Source organism: Bufo gargarizans, chromosome 4 (genome assembly GCF_014858855.1).
Source record: "Bufo gargarizans isolate SCDJY-AF-19 chromosome 4, ASM1485885v1, whole genome shotgun sequence".
NCBI lineage: Eukaryota > Metazoa > Chordata > Amphibia > Anura > Bufonidae > Bufo > Bufo gargarizans.
In genome coordinates this window covers 518,259,007-518,282,513 of record NC_058083.1, presented here as the reverse complement: position 1 = coordinate 518,282,513, position 23,507 = coordinate 518,259,007, and the positions used below count along the sequence as shown (strand labels likewise).

The following is a 23,507-nucleotide window of genomic DNA, read 5'->3' as shown; positions in this document are numbered from 1 at the left end:
CTGACCTTGTTCTCCTGTCTGCTACAAAGCTAAGTGTTGTACCGTTATCTGTTATTTACTGTTTGCTGGATCCCAGGTGACCCTGACTCCCTCCGTATCTTGTGTAGGGAGCCGGTGGTCGTGTCCCCTCACTATTGTAGGGTGCTCAGGGCTTTATAGTCAAGGTTCGTGGATATGCAAACCTCCACCATTCGGATCTTTGCATAGGCTGAGCAACCAGGGAAAGTGCCAGGTCTTCTGCAGGGGTCTCCCTTGGTTCCTTAGCTTTTGGATCCAGCGAGTCATTTATACATGCTGCTTTGCCTTGTTTCCTGTACACCGTCCGTGACAGCGGAGCTCTTTCACTGAGCAGCCATCTCCGTCGGCAGCAGGCCACGCCCCCCTGGTAGAATTCTTTGAACCGGTCTAGAATACCCTCAGGCTCAGACACCACCAACCCGTCATTATCCCTAATGCGTAGTATCGGCGGAGCCATGTTATTCCTCCTCACTACCTGTGCCAACACTTTGCCCACCCTACTGCCTTGTTCAAAGGTTTGTTGCTGAATGAAAAGTAGCTTGCGGTCACTTTTTACTTGCAAAAGATTCATGTACTGTCTACCCTTCAGCATCCAATCTCTCCTGTTCTCTTCAGTGGGGTCTGAGACATTTGCGGATTCTGCATTCCTGCACTGCGTGCCCAAGTCCTCCTCCTTACGACGAGTGAATTTCTTAATGTAAGATATGGACGACTTAAGGCACCCACGCAGGAAGGCTTTCAAAGTCTCCCACAGCAGGGCCGGATGTGTGTCAGCTAAGTTAACAGCAAGAAATGAATGAAGCTGATCAGGTATCCTATCATTTAGGGACATTAAAGATAGCCAAAATGGGTGTATGCGTTGTTTGGGTACGCGGGCAACGGAATAGGGATCAGTGATCGAGGCCGTTATAGGTGCATGGTCAGATGGACCCTGGGACCCGTAATGTATCTCTCAAGTAGCCATGAAGGTGCCAGGGGTGCCCAGGAGGTAGTCAATCCTAGATAAGGCTCCTCTAGAGGGAGTGAAGCAAGAAAATTCAATTCTGTCTGGGTACCTTTCCCTCCATATGTCTATCCACCCGAGCTCATCCAGCAGGCGAGCTAGGGCAGTTTTACCTGTTGTCCGTCTATAGGAATCATTGGACGGGTTACGAAACCTATCCTTCAAATCATCCAGGATCAAGTTAAGATCCCCCATGCCTAGTATCCTGGCTGACGGAAATTGTGCTGCAAATCCTGCCGCAGCCTGCAGCAGTGAAAGATTGGCAGGAGGAGGGTTGTACATATTTAGAATCACGTAAGGCATTCCATTAATGTGAGCATATACGAAAACAAACTTCCCCTCAGGATCAACAGACGTGTGATGGGGTTCCCATCTGACCGCCCGGTGGATCAATAATGACACCCCTTTAGAATACGAGTTACCATATGCACTCTCCACCCATTGAGCCCAGGGTTTCCTAACTCTCCCTCCAGTTTCTGTGGTGAGGTGCGTTTCCTGCAGTCCCAGAATATGTGGCGCGAAACTGCGGATATGTGAAAACACAGCCATTCGTTTCCTAGGTCCACCTAAACCTCTGACATTCCAGGACATCACTCTTAGACCCGCCATGGTAAATACCAGTTAAGGACATAAGGATAATCACCCCTCTCCTGGGGCCCACCATGGCGAGAATAATGTTTACTGTACATAACTCTCACATCTTGCTTGTTAGACATTGCATTAATAGCGTAAAACATTGCAAATACACTAAACCACCCCAACAGAGGGTGAACTGTTAGAACATAATCATATCCATAAGAACAAGTGGCCATGTGCGTGGGGGACCTGCACGGTGTATATAGGTGGAAACCCAATGCAGGTGGAGTAGCTGACTCCCCCCATATGTAGTGATATTTGCCGGTTACATGAATACTTTTGTATGAGGAACTGCACGCAATTAACCCTCAATGACCCTGAGACCAAATAACAACATGAGGTAATACTTTACCCAGCTCTGACTCAGTAGCATTGGAGAACAATAGCATAGGGAAAAAATAAAATAAAAACATTATAAATAGAAATAGAAGGTGAACAAGGTGCAGTCCTCGCAGTAGCTTCTTCATCTCTCTCAGGCATATCCAAAAAGAGCTTTAGTTACAAGCCAAATCATCTGGGAGGGGAACGTCGGTGTCTCCCAGATAACCAGTCCTCCGCTTCAGCAGGATTGGAGAAAAAAAGTGACTTGTCGCCATCCACAACTCTCAAGCGAGCAGGATACGCCATGGAATACTTGAGGTTCATCTCCCGGAGGCGTCTTTTAATGGAAACGAAGGTAGCACGTTTCTTCTGGAGGTCAGCAGAGAAATCCGGATACAGAGAAATGTTCGCAGATCCCAGTGATATCTTTTGTGCGACCCTGGCTTGTGCCAGAATGAGATCCCTGTCCCGCCAGTTTAACATGCGAGCTAGTAGAGGTCTTGGGGGCGCACCAGGAGGTAGCAGTCTGGCAGGTACCCGATGTGCCCTTTCTACCGTATACGCAGATGAGAAAGCAGCATTGGGGAACACCTCTTTAAACCATCCCTCCAGGAAAGCTGCTGGATCCGGACCCTCAGCCCGCTCAGGCATGCCGATGATGCGCACGTTATTGCGCCGTGCGCGGTTCTCAAGATCATCACATTTTTGGCGAAATAGCTCCACTGCAGTGATCCTTGCTGGTAAGGGATTGGTCAGATCCTCCAGGTCCGATACCCTGGTCTCGGTCAGTCGGACCCGCTCACGCAGCTGCTGCACATCTTGGCGCAATAGGCCCAAATCCACCCTTACCTCATCTATCTTCCCTGTCAGGGAGACCTGGCACCCGGTGATGGCCGCCATAAGTTGCTGGTGAGAGGTTTGCAGGGTGAATTCAGGTTCAGCCTCCGCCTCAGAGAGTGGCTGTTGTGACGACTGGCTTCTGGTGCTGGTCGCACGTGTCGGAGACGGAGCCGCGGCGCCATGTTTGGAGTCCTGCCTGGCGAACTCCTTTAGTCTCTCCACCGCCATCTGTGCCTTACTTGGGCTCATTATAGAGGTCAAGCGCTTGCTGCTGGCGTAGGTGAGCTTGTTGGGGCAAACTTCAGCAGATGTGGGGATCAGGATGGCTCAGGATAGCTGGTGGGAGCCGAACCCCTGTCGCTGATCGGGCAGGCGCAGCCACCATGAGGTACATGTGCTTCTCTGGTCCTTAAGTCACGGCCAGAGATGACGTACTTGTACGTCATGGGTCCTTAAGGGGTTAAATGGTCCCTTGTTGACACCTCAGAGAACAGTCACAGTCCTGGTCTGACAACATATAGGATTATTGTATGTGCAGAGTGGTTTTATAGGGGAGCAGTTCTCTATTTGCCTTACACCGTGTGTTATCGGGTTCTAGACATAAATTGTAAACCCGGTGGTGTCCTAGTATCACACCCAAACAGGGAGGGGGGGAAATTGTGTAATCAATATTGGAGCCACCTATAGACTGTATATAGTAGTTCAAACAGTAACTCTTCTCTGAATGTTGGTTTGCATGAAAACGTAACTTTTGGTATAATAGTGAAAATGTTTTTATCCAAATAAAGGACGGCCAATTATTAAAATTCATTAAAGGGAACCTGTCATCAGAAGTGGCCTATGGAGCTATTTACTGTACGTGGCCCCTCTCTTCCATCTGCCAGCTTTCAGAAACTGGTTTAGTTGAATTTTCACAATTGGACAGAATACAGTACCTCTGACACTGACCTCACCACACTGCTGCAGCCAATCACAAATAAGGAGAAAAGAATGATGGATAACTGATAAGATGTATTGGTAACTATGATTTAAAAAAAGCTGATAATTATATTCATATATATATATATATATATATATATATTGAAGAAAAAGTCCAGAGGGAGCACCATCTAAGAGACGGGTGCAATGTCCAACAGAGGGTAACGGCAATACCCAATAATATAAAAGCAAAAAAGTAGGACTGCACTCCTGAATTGTAGTGAAATAAGAAAACTTTTTATTCACCCATTGTATGGCAAACTTGATATATATATATATTATATTTATTTACAAATTATACTAAAACAGCGGCTATATTATCAGCAGATAACACCCAGTCCAACAATTACAGTCGTGTAACTGGGACATAAAGTGAATGTTGTTGATTCTTATTGAGATGGTTGTTATATTTTCCAAGCTCTTTCCTTCTGATGTAGAGATGAATATCACTCCCTAAAAGTTAAAAGTTCTAAAAATTATTGCTTTAAAAGAAAAAACTGAAATGGTGACTTGGGAAATTAAAAAGGCAGCTGGTGTGGGAAAATGAAGTGTTTCAAGAATTGTGAAACCGGATAAAGCACCAAACATTTCTGGAAAAGATGCTGTGGAAGAAACAGGAGAACTGCTCCACGAGATGATGCTCTAATTTGGAGAATAGGCATAATCAACCCTTAAAAGACAACAGGGGATATCAGGAGAAATGTTGTCACATGTGGTCGATGCCCATTCCTCATGCAATTTGGCTATAGGGTTAGACAACCTTTCAAGAAGAAACATCAAGAATGAACTGTAGAAAAGTGGAATATAAGTGATTATTTTTTTTTCCTGATGAAACTCATTTGGAAGTGCAAGGGCATAGATCATCGTTCATTTAACGCTAACCCAGAGATCTTCTTCAACCTGACCTCATCCAGTTCAACAATCCCCAAAACACATAGCCAAAGTAAAGTTTTGGGAGTGCTTTACAGCTGCTGGACCAAAGGTACTCCAGGCCATTGAGAACATCAACAGTGAAAGACATGTGATATGGCAGTGGGTGTGGAACTGTGCCAACCAATAGATTTAGCAGAGGTCAGAGCAGGCAATGGAGGGTGTTTAACTGCAAAACGGGCAGAACTCGGTACACTCGCCAACAAATATAGCACACCTACGCAGGATTATAGCCTATTGCTCAGATAGCACCCTCCCATAGGGGAAGGTGCCTTAAGTATCCAAAGGTGACCAGCCATTGGCTTATGTGAACTAGGGTGTGCAAACTGACCCTGTAAGAGTCGGGGAGTGCATGGCCTTGGTGAAGAGAGATGAGGCTTTGCCTCCCAGAAGCAGGCTGTGGCATGCTGGGTCACACACTCCGCAAGGAAGCAGAAGAACTATTTTTCTAGTGACGCGCATGGCACTGGTAGTATTTCGGAAAACACTACCTTGGAGGTACTGGCGTTGAGCTTTTTAAGGACCTTCCATCTTCTCCTGACTTTGTCATTGGTACCAATGTGTACTGTGACCTGTGGGTCTTCCCCAGCCCCACCCAGCAATCTGTCTATCCAATCCGCAATATGCTGACCCCGAGCACCCAAAAGACAACACACTGTTCGGCTCAGTGACAGATGACCCTGCCTGTCCACCTAATAATGGAGTCCCCTACCACCAGCATCGGTCTGACCTTTGCTGCACTCCTTCTCATCATTCCTACAGCAGTCATCCCCCTGGTTACTAGGACCAATGCCTTGCTGGAGTATTGCTGGCCCAGGGCCAGCATCATAAATATCATCCAAACAGGAATATCTACTAAGTTGTTTCTGTTCAGGGCTAGCCTTCCTGTCACTAGAATGGTTGCTGTAAGAAAACTCTGCCCAAGAGAACAAAGTGACTCAATCATCATGACATGCAGACAGGATACAGGTAATTGACCAGGATCTGATTGATAGGCTCCACCTGACCTTTGGCCTGTGGATAATAAACTTAGGCCCCTTTCACACGAACGATATGGATTAGGTCCGGATGCGTTCAGTAAAACTCACACCATTTTGCAAGCAATTTCAGTCAGTTTTGTCCGAAATGAGCATTGATCCCTTTTTTTTAACGCGCGTGATAAAAAACAGAATGCTTACAAACAACATCTCTAAGCAACTATCAGTGAAAAATGCATCGCACTTGCTTGCGGATGCGATGTGTTTTTCACGCAGCCCTATTCACTTCTATCAGGCCAGCGTGAAAAACGCAGAATATAGAACATGCTGCGATTTTTACGCAACGTACAAATGATGTGTGAAAATCAACGCTCATGTACACAGACCCATTGAAATGAATGGGTCCGGATTCAGGGCAGGCGCTATGCGTTCGCATCACGCATTGCACCTGTGCGGAAAACTCGCTCGTGTGAAAGGGGCCTTATGAAAAGCCCAGTTTGATTTCCAATAGCTTGCACATAGCTCTCCAGAATTTAAGCATGAACTGTAGTACACAGACAGACACGACTTGCAAGGGTAACCCATGAAGCTGGAAAATGTGTTCCATGTATAAGCTGGCCAACTGGTAGATGGGAGACGAGGTAGAGGCACAAAGTGGGCCATTTTTTAGAATCTATCAACCACACCCAGATTACTATGCAGCGAGAGGAAGAAGTAAGGTCAGTGATAAAATCCATAATGACATGCTGCCATGAAACCTCGGGCACTGGCAGCAGCAGGTTTTTGTTTTGAACACTTGTTCTGGGCACAGATAGGGCAGCTGGCAACATACTCTTGAACATCTTTAGAAACTGTAGGCCACCAGTAATGTCGAGAAATCAGATTAATAGTCTTTTAAATAACGGGGTGACCAGCAACTTTGAAGCCATGTGCCCAGAGCAGGACCTGCTTCCTCCTGGCCACAGAGACAAATGTCTTTCAGCTGTAGATTGAGCAAGAACAATGACCATCAAGCTTGGCAAGGGTTGAGATGTTCCGCTGACTGGAGATAACTTATGGTCTTGAGGTTGACGATGACAGGGTGGCAGGCACCCTCCAGCAGATGATGCCATTCTTCAAGGGCTAATTTGAATTGCGAGCAATGTCACTAATCGAATAATTTTTTTCAACAAGGAGAAGGGCTACGAGAGGAAGCCACAGGTGAGCACCTTTCCAGGAATTACAATTTAAGTAAAGACAGTTCCTATACCCACAGAGATGCATCCACCTCAAGAAATAACTACTTTCTGACATCGGGGTGGTGCCATATCATGCACATGCAAAAGTAGATTTAAGGGACTGGAATATGGTATTTGTCCACTCATGGCATTCACTCCTTTGAGTCAGAGCTGAAACTAGGGCTGTAAGGATTACAAAGTTTAGAATGAGTTGTTGGTAATAACTGTCAAAACCCAGGAACCATTGAATAGCTTGCAGACTTGTAGGTTGAGGCCACTTCTCAGGATCATAAAAAAAAAAAGAACTACTCTCTGTAGTCCATTTAGAAAACATCACCGCGGGAAGTAGATGCTCTTCAATAATACACAGAATGTTATTTTCGGACCCGCGTTGCCTTATTTTTACTACAAAGTGTTCGGAAGAGGAGGGCTTCAAGACAACCTTCCTGCAACAACTTCCCTATTTCCGTATGAAGCCCCTTTTAAGGTTTTCTTTGATGTAATCCCATTTGGCTTAAGACTCAGGTAAAGACATGCGATAGCCTGGTGAAGTAGTTACTGACACCAGGTCAATTGGGCAGTCATAAAAATGAATAAGGAGGCAGGGTCTCAGCCTCAGTCAGATATAGTAAACCACGGCGCTCAGTTGTATTGCAAAATAGTGAAGATTCTTTATTCCATCCAAAATTAATAAGAAGCCATTGGCCAACGTTTTCGGTCTAACCTAGACCTTGTTCACGGCCTGTTGCGTTCATATAAATCAATCATAGATTGTGGCACATAATCAAAAATCCATGATTCCAAAAATTACATGATTACAAAGAATAATTATAAAGTAGTACATAATAGAAGAATAGTCCATAATAAAGCATTGGCTAAGAAGTCCTCCCAGGTGTCTCATAGTGGAGTCATATTAATGAAGATCACTGGGAATGTAGTAAACAAACATCATATGAGATTAAGTTTAACATCCTATATTAGTACATGTTTATATGTAGTGGCGCGAAGGCGCCCATGTATGCACCAGAACAAATATGAAACATAGTAGAATGTTGTTAGTCTACATGGGGAATAGTAAGAATATTTTCTGACCAAATCATAGGTCATTTAGCTGTGAACGGCAATACACAATTTTTTATTGCGAATATTTGCACTTCGAGAATTCGCAAATATCTAGAATATAGTGCTATATCTTTGTAATCGCAAATATTTTAGATTTTTTTTTTCCATCAGTACCCGTGATCCCTCCCTGCTTCTTGCTTGTGGGCCAATGAGATAGCTGCAACATCTTTGACTTTAGGAATAGTGTTGATCGCAAATTTTTATCACAAATTTTCATCGCAAATTTTCTGATTGCCGATTTTCGCAATCAAGAAAACAATGACTGGAGATCACGAATTTGCGAATATATGACGAATATTCGCCCAAATATTCCCAAAATATTGCAAATTTGAATATTGCCCCTGCTGCTCATCACTGATACACATAAGTAGTAAATAAGACATGTATATATCAGCCAAAACTGGCTTTAATATTAGTGGTCAGTGGGTACATACCATAATATTGGCAGCCAAATAGTTGTAGGGAGGATCGCCTGTGACCGCTGCAGTGTTAAGTTCACATTTAACCGTGCCAGGCGTGCGTATATGTTGCAAAGCATTGCAGTGATAAAACTATCTGTCCTATGTGTGAGGACAATGGTCTGGCTTTAATATCGAGTGCAAGGATATGGGGATCATTGCGCCATATATTAAATGCATGCAAAAACAAAAGAACATTGGAACAAATCCATAGATTTATTAAAATTTTAATTATGAAAGGGAAGAGATCCGTTAGGGAAAAAGGAAACTAAAAAACAGTTAATGAGTTAGTAGATTATAAACAACCATCACCCTGAGGGGCATACAGAAATGTAATACATTATGTATAATTAATTACATTGTTAATTTTCCCTGCTTCAATGAAGTGTTTTGCAGACAAGTAGTATTCCTCTGGCGTTTTCTTCATTAATCCTAAGTATGCCCCTCGGAGTGATGTTTGTTTATAATCTACTAACTCATTAACTGTTTTTTAGTTTCCTTTTTCCCGAACGGATCTCTTCCTTTCATAATTTAAATTTTTATTAATCTATGAATTTGTCCAAATGTTCTCTTATTTTTGCATGCATTGAATATATGGTGCGATGATCCCCTATCAATGCACTCGACATTAAAGCCAGCCCATGGCTTTATTATGGACTATTCTTCTATTATGTATAATTATTCTTTGTAATCATGTCATTTTTGCAATGATGGATTTTTGATTATGTGCCACCATTTTATAATTTTTTATATGTATGCAACAGGCCCTGAACAAGGACTAGGTTAGACCAAAACGTTTGCCAATGGCTTTTTATTAATTTTGGATGGAATAAAGTGTCTTCCTTATTTTGCAGTACAACTGAGTGCTGTGGTTTACTATATCTGACTTTGAATACTATTAACCACTGAGCACCACCTTTAGCGACTAGGAGTGCTGACCAACTGTTTCTCTCCTTTTTGTTATTTTTTGTTAAAGACATCAGTGTAGATATTGTAGCCTGCAGGTGGCCCATGAAGACATTGAGGAATTTTGAGGAGCTCAGGCAGACTGTACAGAATCCAGGCAGCAAGAGTGACAGGCAGGACCTCAAAGTGGAATCTGGCCTGAGTTCTAGTCTAGGAGCTGACTGTGAAACAAAGCCAGGACACTCTCAGCAGAATATGGCTGGTAGAAACAGGCAGGACATAAAATGAGATCATCTCTGTGTGAAGTATTCCCACTTAAAGATCTATAGGCACGATGAGGTACTGTATAGATTCTGAGAGTACCATCCTATTGACATATGTCGCCACCAAACACTGCTCTAGGCGATAGTGGGTATGCATTATGGCAGGGGTGGCCAACCTGTGGCTCTTGAGCCACATGCAGCTCTTTGCTTCTTCAAGTGAGGCTCTAGCTGTGAAGCCAGGAAGCAGTCAGGCCGGCTCACTCTCCACCCCATTGCTCAGATCTCTTTTCCTGATCAGGCACTGTTACTACTTTGCAGCTACAGCTCACTCTCCACTACGTCCTGATGCACACAGTGTGAGAACGTAGTACGTGGAGACACGCACTATGACCTGACGTTGTGTTCATCAGGTCACAGTGGAGAGAATGTCAGACGTGCAGAGTAGGAGGTGCCCGAGCAGGACCCCAGTGCCTGATCAGGAGAGAGAAGAGATTTTTTTAAATTATAGAACTGAGCATGGTGGTCTGATCTTAGCATGGGAGTTCTGATCTGAGCATGGGATGGGGGTCCTCATCTGGACAATGGGGGTCTGATCTGAGCATGGGGGGTCTGATCTGAGCATGAGTGGGAAGATCTGAGCATGGGGGCTTGTCTGAGCATGGGGGGGGGGGGCTAGATCTGAGCACTGAGGGTCTGACACTGGGAGTCTTTTTTGTGTTGTCTGATCCGAGCATTGGGGGTCTTATTTTGGGGGTCTGATGAGGTTTGGGGATCTTATTGTAGGTCAGATGAGGATTGGGGATATGATCTAGGAGTCTGATCTGAGGTCTCATGAAAAATATATATATTTATTTTTCTCTGCTAATGAAATATAAGAAAAAATATTTTTAGCAGACCTCAGATCGGATGAAAAATATTTTTTTTAATCTTTTTTTTCTTTGTTAAAACCTAGGTGCATCTTGTAGGGTGAAAAATACGGTGACTTGTGTGTAAATGTATAGCTTATGGCTCCTGGTAGTCATACGTATTTTTTTGGGCTCTTTGTGTATGTAAGGTTGGCCACCCCTGCATTATGGGATCACCAGGGCATGATGTAGCAAGTTTCCTACTAAGACAGAGGCCAGTAAGGTCTGCATGGGCAATCAAGTTTCACCACAAGACAGAGACACAGGAAGAGTTAACTCTGGAGATGGGTTGTCTCTCCAATTGACGCTAGGAGCTGGAGTTTCCAGCCTTGAGGCATAGGTACACATGTAGTATCCCTTGGCTCCACAATATATGCACAAATCCTCTCCGTGTATATGTGTACACTCCTCTGATGCTGAGGATGAAATCAAGACTTCTATGGAGCCTGTCTCATACATGCCAGTATTATTTATATGTACAGGGAGTGCAGAATTATTAGGCAAATGAGTATTTTGACCACATCATCCTCTTTATGCATGTTGTCTTACTCCAAGCTGTATAGGCTCGAAAGCCTACTACCAATTAAGCATATTAGGTGATGTGCATCTCTGTAATGAGAAGGGGTGTGGTCTAATGACATCAACACCCTATATCAGGTGTTCATAATTATTAGGCAACTTCCTTTCCTTTGGCAAAATGGGTCAAAAGAAGGACTTGACAGGCTCAGAAAAGTCAAAAATAGTGAGATATCTTGCAGAGGGATGCAGCACTCTTAAAATTGCAAAGCTTCTGAAGCGTGATCATCGAACAATCAAGCGTTTCATTCAAAATAGTCAACAGGGTCGCAAGAAACGTGTGGAAAAACCAAGGCGCAAAATAACTGCCCATAAACTGAGAAAAGTCAAGCGTGCAGCTGCCAAGATGCCACTTGCCACCAGTTTGGCCATATTTCAGAGCTGCAACATCACTGGAGTGCCCAAAAGCACAAGGTGTGCAATACTCAGAGACATGGTGTCACGGACGGTGTACAGGAAACAAGGCAAAGCAACATGCATAAATGACTCGCTGGATCCAAAAGCTAAGGAACCAAGGGAGACCCCTGCAGAAGACCTGGCACTTTCCCTGGCTGCTCAGCCTATGCAAAGATCCTAATGGTGGAGGTTTGCATATCCACGAACCTTGACTATAAATCCCTGAGCACCCTACAATAGTGAGGGGACACGGCCACCGGCTCCCTACACAAGATACGGAGGGAGTCAGGGTCACCTGGGATCCAGCAAACAGAAAATAACAGATAAATGTACCACACTTAGCTTTGTAGCAGACAGGAGAACAAGGTCAGCATGCACACACACTCCAGGAAGAAGTATAAGCCGCCCAGAAAAGCATTCTGGGGAGGAATTTAAAGGGAAGCAATTAGTCCAACACATGACAGCTGAGAGAGGCTAACGAGAGGAGGAACTGAATACCACAACACAGAAACTCAAGGAGGAGGTTCTGAAAGGCCTCTGTCAGAGCTTCTCAGCTGTCTGGTTGTGACAGTACCCCTCCCTCTACGAGTGGACTCCGGACACTCAGAACCCACCTTCTCAGGATGGGACCTATGGAAAGCCCTGATGAGACGAGAGGCCTTAATGTCCGTCACTGGGACCCACATCCTCTCCTCAGGACCATACCCCTCCCAATGAACAAGGTACTGAAGAGAACCGTGGACAAGACGAGAATCCACAATCCTAGAGACCTGAAATTCAAGATTCCCATCAACCACGATCGGAGGAGGAGGCAAAGGCGAGGGTACAATGGGTTGAACATAAGGTTTCAATAAGGACTTATGAAAAACATTATGGATCTTCCAAGTCTGAGGAAGATCAAGACGGTATGCAACAGGATTGATGACAGACAGGATTTTGTAAGGCCCAATAAACCTAGGACCCAACTTCCAGGAGGGAACCTTCAATTTGATATTCTTGGTAGACAACCACACCAAATCACCAACATTCAGGTCCGGACCAAGCACACGTCTCTTATCTGCCACACGCTTATATCTCTCACTCATGCTCTTTAGATTATCCTGAATCTTTTGCCAAATAGATGACAAAGACGAGGAGAATCTGTCCTCATCAGGTAAACCAGAAGACCCCTCTCCCGAGAAAGTCCCAAACTGCGGATGAAACCCATATGCACCAAAAATTGGTGACTTATCAGAAGACTCCTGACGACGGTTATTTAAAGCAAACTCAGCAAGGAACAAAAAAGAACACCAATCCTCTTGATTCTCCGCCACAAAACAGCGCAGATATGTCTCCAGATTCTGATTAACGCGCTCTGTCTGGCCATTCGACTGCGGGTGGAAAGCAGAAGAGAATGACAACCGAACCCCCAAGTGAGAACAGAAAGCCTTCCAGAATCTGGAAACAAACTGCGTGCCCCTATCAGAGACTATGTCTGAAGGAATACCGTGCAATTTGACAATGTGATCAATAAATGCCTGCGCCAGCGTCTTAGCATTGGGCAAACCAGGAAAAGGGATGAAATGCACCATTTTGCTAAAACGGTCCACCACCACCAGAATCACAGTCTTCCCCGAGGAACGAGGCAGGTCCGTTATGAAGTCCATGGACAGATGTGTCCAAGGACGGGAAGGAATGGGTAAGGGAAGGAGAGGACCTGATGGCCATGAATGAGGGACTTTGGCACAAGCGCAAGTCTCGCAGGCTGCCACAAAACCCTCAACCAACTTACGAAGCGCAGGCCACCAGAATCTCCGAGCGATGAGATCCAGTGTGGCTCTTACCCCCGGGTGCCCAGCAAGGACCGTATCGTGGTGTTCTTTAAAAATCTTGTGTCTTAAAGCGAGAGGCACAAACAACCTCCCAGGAGGACAAAGATCAGGAGCCTCTGACTGGGCTGCCTGCACCTCTGCCTCCAATTCAGGAAAAAGAGCAGAGACCACCACACCTTCAGCCAAAATGGGACCCGGGTCTTCAAAATTCCCGCCTCCCGGAAAACGACGTGACAGGGCATCTGCCTTCACATTCTTAACTCCAGGGCGGAACGTGACAACAAAATTAAACCTAGAAAAGAACAAAGACCATCTGGCCTGTCTCGGGTTCAGACGCTTGGCTGACTCCAAGTAGGCCAGATTTTTATGGTCAGTAAATACGGTAATAGGGTGTCTGGCTCCCTCCAGCCAATGGCGCCATTCCTCAAAAGCCAACTTGATGGCCAACAATTCCCTATCTCCCACATCGTAATTTCTCTCTGCGGAGGAGAGTTTTCTTGAGAAAAAGGCACACGGTCGCCAATTGGCAGGAGAGGAACCCTGAGACAATACCGCCCCCACACCCACCTCAGAAGCATCAACCTCAACTATGAAGGGTAAAGAAACATCAGGTTGCACCAAGATGGGAGCGGAAGCAAAACTCTCCTTGATATCAGAAAAAGCCTTACGCGCCTCTACTGACCAAGAAGAAAAATCGACCCCCTTTCTGGTCATATCAGTGAGTGGTTTAACAATAGAAGAATAATTCAAAATGAACTTCCTGTAATAATTGGCAAAGCCCAAAAAACGCATCAGCGCCTTCTGATTCTCAGGAAGCTCCCACTCAAGCACAGCGTGGACCTTCTCGGGGTCCATGCGAAAACCAGAAGCGGAGAGAAGAAACCCCAGAAATTGAATTTCTGGAACCGCAAACACACATTTTTCCAGTTTCGCATATAATTTATTCTCCCGCAGGATGAGCAAGACCTGACGTAAATGTTCCTTATGAGTTTTGAAATCGGGAGAAAAAATCAAAATGTCATCCAAATACACCAATACAAATTTTCCCATCAAATGATAAAAAATGCTGTTCACGAAATGCTGAAAAACGGCTGGGGCATTCATCAAACCAAAAGGCATAACCAAATTTTCAAAATGGCCCTCAGGGGTATTGAAGGCCGTCTTCCATTCGTCCCCTTCTCTGACCCTGACCAGGTTGTATGCCCCTCTTAGATCTAATTTGGAAAAGACTTTAGCCCCAACAACCTGGTTAAACAGGTCCGGGATCAGAGGAAGCGGATAAGGATCACGAATTGTGATATTGTTCAGCTCCCTGAAATCCAGACAAGGTCTTAAAGAACCATCTTTTTTCTTAACAAAGAAAAAACCAGCGGCAACAGGTGACTTCGAGGGTCGTATGTGTCCTTTTCTCAGACTCTCAGAGATATAAGCACGCATAGCGATCCTCTCAGGTTGGGAAAGATTGTATAAACGAGATTTAGGCAGCTTGGCGTCTGGGATGAGATTAATAGGGCAATCGTACTCCCTCTGCGGGGGCAAATCCTGAACTCCACTCTCAGAGAAGACATCCGAAAATTCAGAGAGAAAAGATGGTACAGTCTTAGTAGCAACCTCAGAAACAGATGTCATGAGGCAATTCTCTCTGCAAAAGTCACTCCAACCATTTATTTGCCTCGCTTGCCAATCAATGGTGGGGTTATGCTTAGTGAGCCAGGGCAGCCCCAACACCAGAGGGGTAGGTAAACCGCTAAGGACGAAACATGACACATCCTCAACATGAGCATCACTCACAATTAAACGGATATTGTGAACTATGCCCTTTAATGATTTTTGAGAAAGTGGAGCGGAATCGATAGCAAAAACAGGAATATCCTTTCCCAAAGTGCACACCTGGAAACCATGAGTTATTGCAAATTGATTATCAATGAGATTGACCGCTGCTCCACTATCCACAAAAATCTCACAAAAAATGTTCTTGCTCTCTAGCGCCACCCTAGCCGGCAGGACAAAACGGGAAGTACAAGCAAATGGAAAACCTTCAATTTCCGCCTCAACCCTGCCAATAGTAACAGACGGAACATTTTTAAAAGATTTTTTCCTGTTTGTTTCTTTATTACTCCCAGAAAACTGCCTGAATCTCCTAGAGGGACAAATATTTGCCAAATGATTTATACCTCCACAACAAAAACAAACCCTCCCATGCGAGCTGAATCTTCTATTGTCAGAAGCAATCAACCCCAGCTGCATGGGCTCCTGCTCAGAAGGGGCTGACAGCGACTGAGACCCCCGAGCACAGAATGGGACCGCTGCATTGTCCTGGGACTGAGTATGACAGGAAGGGGACATCTCTCCTCTCTCTCTAAGACGCCTGTCAATACGAACGGCCTGAGACATAGCAGAGTCCAAAGAAATAGGCCTCTCATGAAAGGCAAATGCATCTTTCAATCCCTCTGAAAGACCATGGCAAAATTGACTTCGGAGTGCAGCATCATTCCAACCAGTATCAACTGCCCATCTCCGAAATTCTGAGCAGTATATTTCTGCGGATTGTTTACCCTGGCATAATAGACGTAGTCTAGACTCAGCCAGAGCAATAAGATCCGGATCATCATATATCTGACCCAGGGCTAAAAAGAATTCATCCACTGAACGGAGAGGCCGTGCCCCCTCCGGCAGCGAAAAGGCCCAGGACTGAGCGTTACCTCTGAGCAGCGATATAATGATCCCCACCCTCCGTTCCTCATCACCAGAGGAGTGGGGAAGAAGGCGAAAATGGAGTTTGCAAGCCTCTAAAACGCACAAAATTCTCACTACCCCCGGAGAACGTATCCGGGAGCGAGATCTTAGGCTCAGAACAAACTCCATGAACGCAAGCTGAACCGGTCACTTGAAGCTGAGAAAAAGTCTTACGGAGATCAGCTACCTCCAATGAAAGACCCTGGAAGCGTTCAGCCAAAAGTGAAACCGGATCCATGCTTGAGACGGTTTTGGCGGCTTATAATGTCACGGACGGTGTACAGGAAACAAGGCAAAGCAACATGCATAAATGACTCGCTGGATCCAAAAGCTAAGGAACCAAGGGAGACCCCTGCAGAAGACCTGGCACTTTCCCTGGCTGCTCAGCCTATGCAAAGATCCTAATGGTGGAGGTTTGCATATCCACGAACCTTGACTATAAAGCCCTGAGCACCCTACAATAGTGAGGGGACACGACCACCGGCTCCCTACACAAGATACGGAGGGAGTCAGGGTCACCTGGGATCCAGCAAACAGAAAATAACAGATAAATGTACCACACTTAGCTTTGTAGCAGACAGGAGAACAAGGTCAGCATGCACACACACTCCAGGAAGAAGTATAAGCCGCCCAGAAAAGCATTCTGGGGAGGAATTTAAAGGGAAGCAATTAGTCCAACACATGACAGCTGAGAGAGGCTAACGAGAGGAGGAACTGAATACCACAACACAGAAACTCAAGGAGGAGGTTCTGAAAGGCCTCTGTCAGAGCTTCTCAGCTGTCTGGTTGTGACACATGGCCAAGGTAAGAAAAGCTGAAAGACGACCACCACTGAACAAGACACACAAGCTGAAACATCAAGACTGGGCCAAGAAATATCTCAAGACTGATTTTACTAAGGTTTTATGGACTGATGAAATGAGAGTGAGTCTTGATGGGCCAGATGGATGGGCCCGTGGCTGGATTGGTAAAGGGCAGAGAGCTCCAGTCCGACTCAGACGCCAGCAAGGTGGAGGTAGAGTACTGGTTTGGGCTGGTATCATCAAAGATGAGCTTGTGGGGCCTTTTCGGGTTGAGGATGGAGTCAAGCTCAACTCCCAGTCCTACTGCCAGTTTCTGGAAGACACCTTCTTCAAGCAGTGGTACAGGAAGAAGTCTGCATCCTTCAAGAAAAACATGATTTTCATGCAGGACAATGCTCCATCACACACATCCAAGTACTCCACAGCGTGGCTGGCAAGAAAGGGTATAAAAGAAGAAAATCTAATGACATGGCCTCCTTGTTCACCTGATCTGAACCCCATTGAGAACCTGTGGTCCATCATCAAATGTGAGATTTACAAGGAGGGAAAACAGTACACCTCTCTGAACAGTGTCTGGGAGGCTGTGGTTGCTGCTGCACGCAATGTTGATGGTGAACAGATCAAAACACTGACAGAATCCATGGATGGCAGGCTTTTGAGTGTCTTTGCAAAGAAAGGTGGCTATATTGGTCACTGATTTGTTTTTGTTTTGTTTTTGAATGTCAGAAATGTATATTTGTGAATGTTGAGATGTTATATTGGTTTCACTGGTAAAAATAAATAATTGAAATGGGTATATATATTTTTTTTTGTTAAGTTGCCTAATAATTATGCACAGTAATAGTCACCTGCACACACAGATATCCCCCTAAAATAGCTAAAACAAAAAACAAACTAAAAACTACTTCCAAAAATATTCAGCTTTGATATTAATGAGTTTTTTGGGTTCATTGAGAACATGGTTGTTGTTCAATAATAAAATTAATCCTCAAAAATACAACTTGCCTAATAATTCTGCACTCCCTGTATATGATATATGTACAATAATATATTTACTATATCTGAGAGACAGATAGAAGGTGGGCTTTCAGTATCAGTTTCTCTGGTGGGCCTAGTGTACCCCAGCCCGACACTGGTTACACTTGTTCCAAAACGTTGACTTCTTTGTACATGACCATACTGCTCCTCTCCTCTGGTGTGTTCTATGCAAAAGTGCATGTAGCCGTCAGTGTGTCAGACGGACACCACCTAATAGAAGTGACTCACAGATCCCTTCATGACTCTCCGCTGAGCATTTCACTAGAAAAGAGGAGCAATGGAGACACTGAAATATGAACCTATGAGGATGATGGCTTCAGCTCAAGAGAAGGAATATACAAGAGAACAGCCTGGTGACCTAACATCACCATCATCTACTGGTCCAGGGTACTGGTCTACTGTTAGATTGTGATCTGTTTTCCCATAGTCAGTTGATAATTACATTTTGCTCCATGACTTGTAATTTGCATTGGTTTTTTTTTTTATATAGAAATGTTATATAATATTAATATAATCTTAAGGTTATAGTATTTTAAAATTCTAAAAACCAGATTTATTTTTGGCAGATATGTGTACCAGGAGCTCAGAGAAACATGTGATTTCATCAGATTTTAAAACAGATGAATGTGGTGTTGTAGAAGATACACATAAGGAGCATGCCATTATCCCAGATGAATCCTCAGCCTTTAACACAAAAGATCTATCATCTGATCCTTTGGATGGATTTCAAACTTCTGATTTATCACAGACTGTTGAGCAAAATAAAAGTCACAGAAGAAGTGTTCATCATCAAAGTACTCACACAGGAAAGAAGACCTTTTCATGCTCGGAATGTGGGAAATGTTTTAACCGTAAATCACATCTTATTGCACATCAGACAATTCACACAGGGGAGAAGCCATTTTCATGCTTAGAATGTGGGAGATGTTTTAACAATAAATCAACTCTCGTTAATCATCAGAGAATTCACACAGGGGAGAAGCCATATTCATGTTCAGAATGTGAAAAATGTTTTAAACAGAAATCACAACTTGTTAGACATGAGAGAATTCACACAGGGGAGAAGCCATATTCATGCTCAGAATGTGGAAAATGTTTTAACTTTAAAAACGATCTGGTTACACATGAGAGAATTCACACAGGGGAGAAGCCATATTCATGTTTAGAATGTGGTAGACCTTTTAACTATAAATCAAGTCTTGTTAAGCATCAGAGAATTCACACAGGGGAGAAGCCATATTCATGTTCAGAATGTGAAAAATGTTTTAAACAGAAATCACAACTTGTTAGACATGAGAGAATTCACACAGGGGAGAAGCCATTTTCATGTTCAACATGTAAAAAATGTTTTAGCCATAAATCAGATCTTGTTATACATGAGAGAATTCACACAGGGTTGAAGCCATTTTCATGCTCAGAATGTGGGAGATTTTTCAACTATAAATTGGATCTGATTAAACATCAGACAATTCACTCAGTGGAGAAGCCATTTACATGCTCAATATGCGAAAAACAGTTTAACCAAAAATCTGATCTTGTTATACATGACAGAATTCACACAGGAGTAAAGCCATTTTCATGCTCAGAATGTGAAAATCGTTTTAACTATAAATCACATCTTGTTATACATCAGAAAATTCACACAGGGGAGCAGCCATATTCATGCTCAGAATGTGAAAAACATTTTAACCATAAATCACAACTTGTTAGACATGAGAGAATTCACACAGGGGAGAAGCCATTTTCATGTTCAACATGTGAAAAATGTTTTAGACGTAAATCACAACTTGTTATACATGAGAGAATTCACACAGGGGAGAAGCCATTTTCATGCTCAGAATGTGGAAATAGTTTTAGCCGTAAATTAACTCTTGTTATACATGAGAGAAGTCACACAGGGGAGAAGCCATTTTCATGCTCAACTTGTGAAAAATGTTTTAGCCGTAAATCACAACTTGTTATACATGAGAGAATTCACACAGGGGAGAAGCCATTTTCATGCTCAGAATGTGGGAAATGCTTTAATCAGAAATCATATCTTGTTAAACATCAGATAATTCACACAGGGAAGAAGCCATATTCATGTTCAGAATGTGAAAAATGTTTTAATCAGAAATCAGATCTTGTTAGACATCAGATAATTCACACAGGGAAGAAGCCATATTCATGTTCAGAATGTGAAAAATGTTTTAATCAGAAATCAGATCTTGTTAGACATCAGAAAATTCACACAGGGAAGAAGCCATTTTAACCACCTCAGCTCCCCTAGCTTAAAACACCCATAATGACCAGACCACTTTTTACAATTCTGCACTACACTACTTTCACCGTTTATTGCTCGGTCATGCAACTTGCCACCCAAATGAATTTTACCTCCTTTTCTTCTCACTAATAGAGCTTTCATTTGGTGGTATTTCATTGCTGCTGACATTTTTTGTTATTAATCAAAATTTAACAACATTTTTGCAAAAAAATCTATATATAAATTTTTCTCTTCATTTATTGTTCTACATGTCTTTTATAAAAAAAAACATGTTTGGGTAAAAGTTATAGCGTTTACAAACTATGGTACAAAAAATAAGAATTTCCGCTTTTTGAAGCAGCTCTGACTTTCTGAGCACCTGTCATGTTTCCTGGGGTTCTACAATGCCCAGACAACCCCACAAATAACCCCATTTCGGAAAGTAGACACCCTAAGGTATTCGCTGATGGGCATAGTGAGTTCATAGAACTTACTATTTTTTGTCACAAGTTAGCGGAAAATGATGAATTTTTTTATTATTATTTTTCTTACAAAGTCTCATATTCCACTAACTTGTGACAAAATAAAAACTTCAATGAACTCACTATGCCCATCATGAAATACCTTGGGGTGTCTTCTTTCCAAAATGGGGTCACTTGTGGGGTAGTTATACTGCCCTGGCATTTTAGGGACCCTAATGTGTGGGAAGTAGTTTGAAATCAAAATGTGTAAAAAATGGCATGTGAAATCCTAAAGGTGCTCTTTGGAATGTGGGCCCCTTTGCCCCCCTAGGCTGCAAAAAAGTGTCACACATGTGGTATCGCCGTACTCAGGATGTCATTTTACATATACCCATGCTGGGTGAGATAAATGCCAACTTTGTATAAAAAAAATGGGAAAAGTTGACTTTTAGAGAGATATTTCTCTCACCCAGCATGGGTATATGTAAAAATACACCCCAAAAAACATTGCCCTACTTCTTCTGAGTACGGCGATACCACATGTGTGACACTTTTTTGCAGCCTAGGTGGGCAAAGGGGCCCAAATTCTAAAGAGCACCTTTAGGATTTTACAGGGCATTTTTTACACATTTGGATTTCAAACTACTTCTCACGCATTAGGGCCCCTAAAATGCCAGGGCAGTATAAATACCCCACAAGTGACCCCATTTTGGAAAGAAGACACTGCAAGGTATTTCGTGATGGGCATAGTGAGTTCATTGCGCAGAAGGAAAGGAACGCCATACGATTTTTAGAAGGTGGATTTTGCTGGACTGTTTTTTTGACACCATGTCCCATTTGAAGCCCCCCTGATGCACCCCTAGAGTAGAAACTCCAAAAAAGTTACCCCATTTTGGAAACTATGGGATAAGGTGGCAGTACTATATTAGGGTACATATGATTTTTGGTTGCTCTATATTACACTTTTTGTGAGTTAAGGTAACAAGACATAGCTGTTTTGGCACCGTTTTTATTTACAACATTCATCTGACAGGTTAGATCATGTGGTATTTTTATAGAGCAGGTTGTTATGGACTCGACAATACCAAAATTATTTTTTTAGTGTCTCCACATTCTGAAAGCTGTAGTTTTATTTATTTTTTGGGCGACTGTCTTGTGTAGGGGCTAATTTTTTTTCGGGATGAGATGACGGTTTGATTGGTACTATAATAGGGTGCACATTTTGATCGCTTGCTATTACACTTTTTGTGATGTAAGGTGACAAAAAATTGCTTTTTTTTTACGGTATTCACCTGAAGGGTTAGGTCATGTGATATTTTTATAGAGCAGGTTATTATGGACGCGGCGATACATATTGTCAACTTTTTTTAATTTATGTAAGCTTTACACAATGATTTCATTTTTGAAACAAAAAAATAATGTTTTACTGTCTACATAGTCTGAGAGCCATATTTTTTTCAGTTTTTTGGCGATTATCTTAGGTAGAATATAATTTTTGTGGGATGAGATGACTGTTTGATTGGCACTATTTTAGGGTGCGTATGACTTTTTGATCGCTTGCTATTACACTTTTTGTGATGTAAGGTGACAAAAAAATGGCTTTTTTTACACCGTTTTTAATTTTTACGGTATTTACCTGAGGGGTTAGGTCATGTTATATTTTTATAGAGCAGGTCATTAAAGACGCGGCGATACATAATATGTCTACTTTTTTAATTTGTTTAAGTTTTACACAATAACAGCTTTTTTAAAACAAAAAAAAACTGTTTTAGTGTCTCCATATTCTGAACCATATTTATTTTTATTTTTTGGGAGATTGTCTTAGATAGAGGCTAATTTTTTGTGGGATGAGGTGACGGTAAGATTTGTACTATTTTGGCAGGCATACGCCTTTTTGATCGCTTGCTGTTGTACTTTTAGTGATGTAAGGTGACAAAAAATGGTTTATTTAGCCCAGTTTTTATTTTATTTTTTCGACAGTGTTCATCTGAGGGGTTAGGTAATGTGATCTTTTTATAGAGCCGGTCGATACGGACGTGGTGATACCTAATATGTCTACTTTTCTTTATTCCCTATTTTTTACAAATTGTATTTTACTTTATTTGGGGAAAATTACGTTTTAGATTTTTGGGGGATCTCATAGGCTCTCCCCAGGAAGGCAGCCTCGATGCCTAAGGAAGGCATCGCGCTGCCTTCCATGCCATCGTGTCCCCGTCACAGCAGCACGGGGACCCGATGGTAGCTCCGATTCCTGTGAGGACATCGCAGGTGCCGCAGTCAGCGCTGACCGCGACACATCATGGGTTAATGCATTGACATCGGTGATTTCACTGATGCCGGTGCATGCAGCAGGTGTCCGGCTATCAGTGACTGCCGGATCCCTGCCGCTGATCGCCCGATCAGCACGCCGTAAATGTACTGCGCTGGTCCTTAAGTCACAGACATCTGTACATGTATGCCGTGAGTCCTCTACGGGTTAAGCAAGGGTTCTAAAACAACAATGACATATAGAGTGCACATCCATCATAGCGGCTTGAGATCGAATTCAATGTTTAATCTGTGTGGTTGTAATGTTTCCAATTTATTGATCCACTCAACTTCACAACGGTTGATTTTAGCTATCGGATTCCCTCCCCGCCGCTTCTGATTTACGGTAAACTTTAGTCCACTAGTATCTTTACCGTATACTTTTTTAACGTGAAGGGGAATACTATGCGTTTCCAAGCCCTTCTTGATATGAACCCTAGTTTTGAGTTTCCTCATTGTGCGTCCAACATATATTGTAGGCCACAAGGGCACTCCAATAGGTAAATGGCCCCTACATGATCACAAGTAATTTATCCTTTTATTTCTAAATCAGAACTATTCTT

The 23,507-nt window shown here is 43.2% G+C and overlaps 1 protein-coding gene across 1 annotated transcript in view; it reads left to right on the top strand.

The window, feature by feature from the left end:
- The window catches only part of LOC122934012 (zinc finger protein 271-like), a gene marked incomplete at its 3' end in the record, with an annotated part of 35,741 nt that extends 15,571 nt beyond the window's left edge, over positions 1–20,170 (top strand). The window contains exon 8 of the mRNA XM_044289137.1: positions 18,501–20,170. Coding sequence (XP_044145072.1) covers positions 18,501–20,170 — 1,670 coding nt within the window. The remainder of the gene's footprint in view (positions 1–18,500) is intronic.
- Between the last annotated feature and the right edge of the window lie 3,337 nt (positions 20,171–23,507).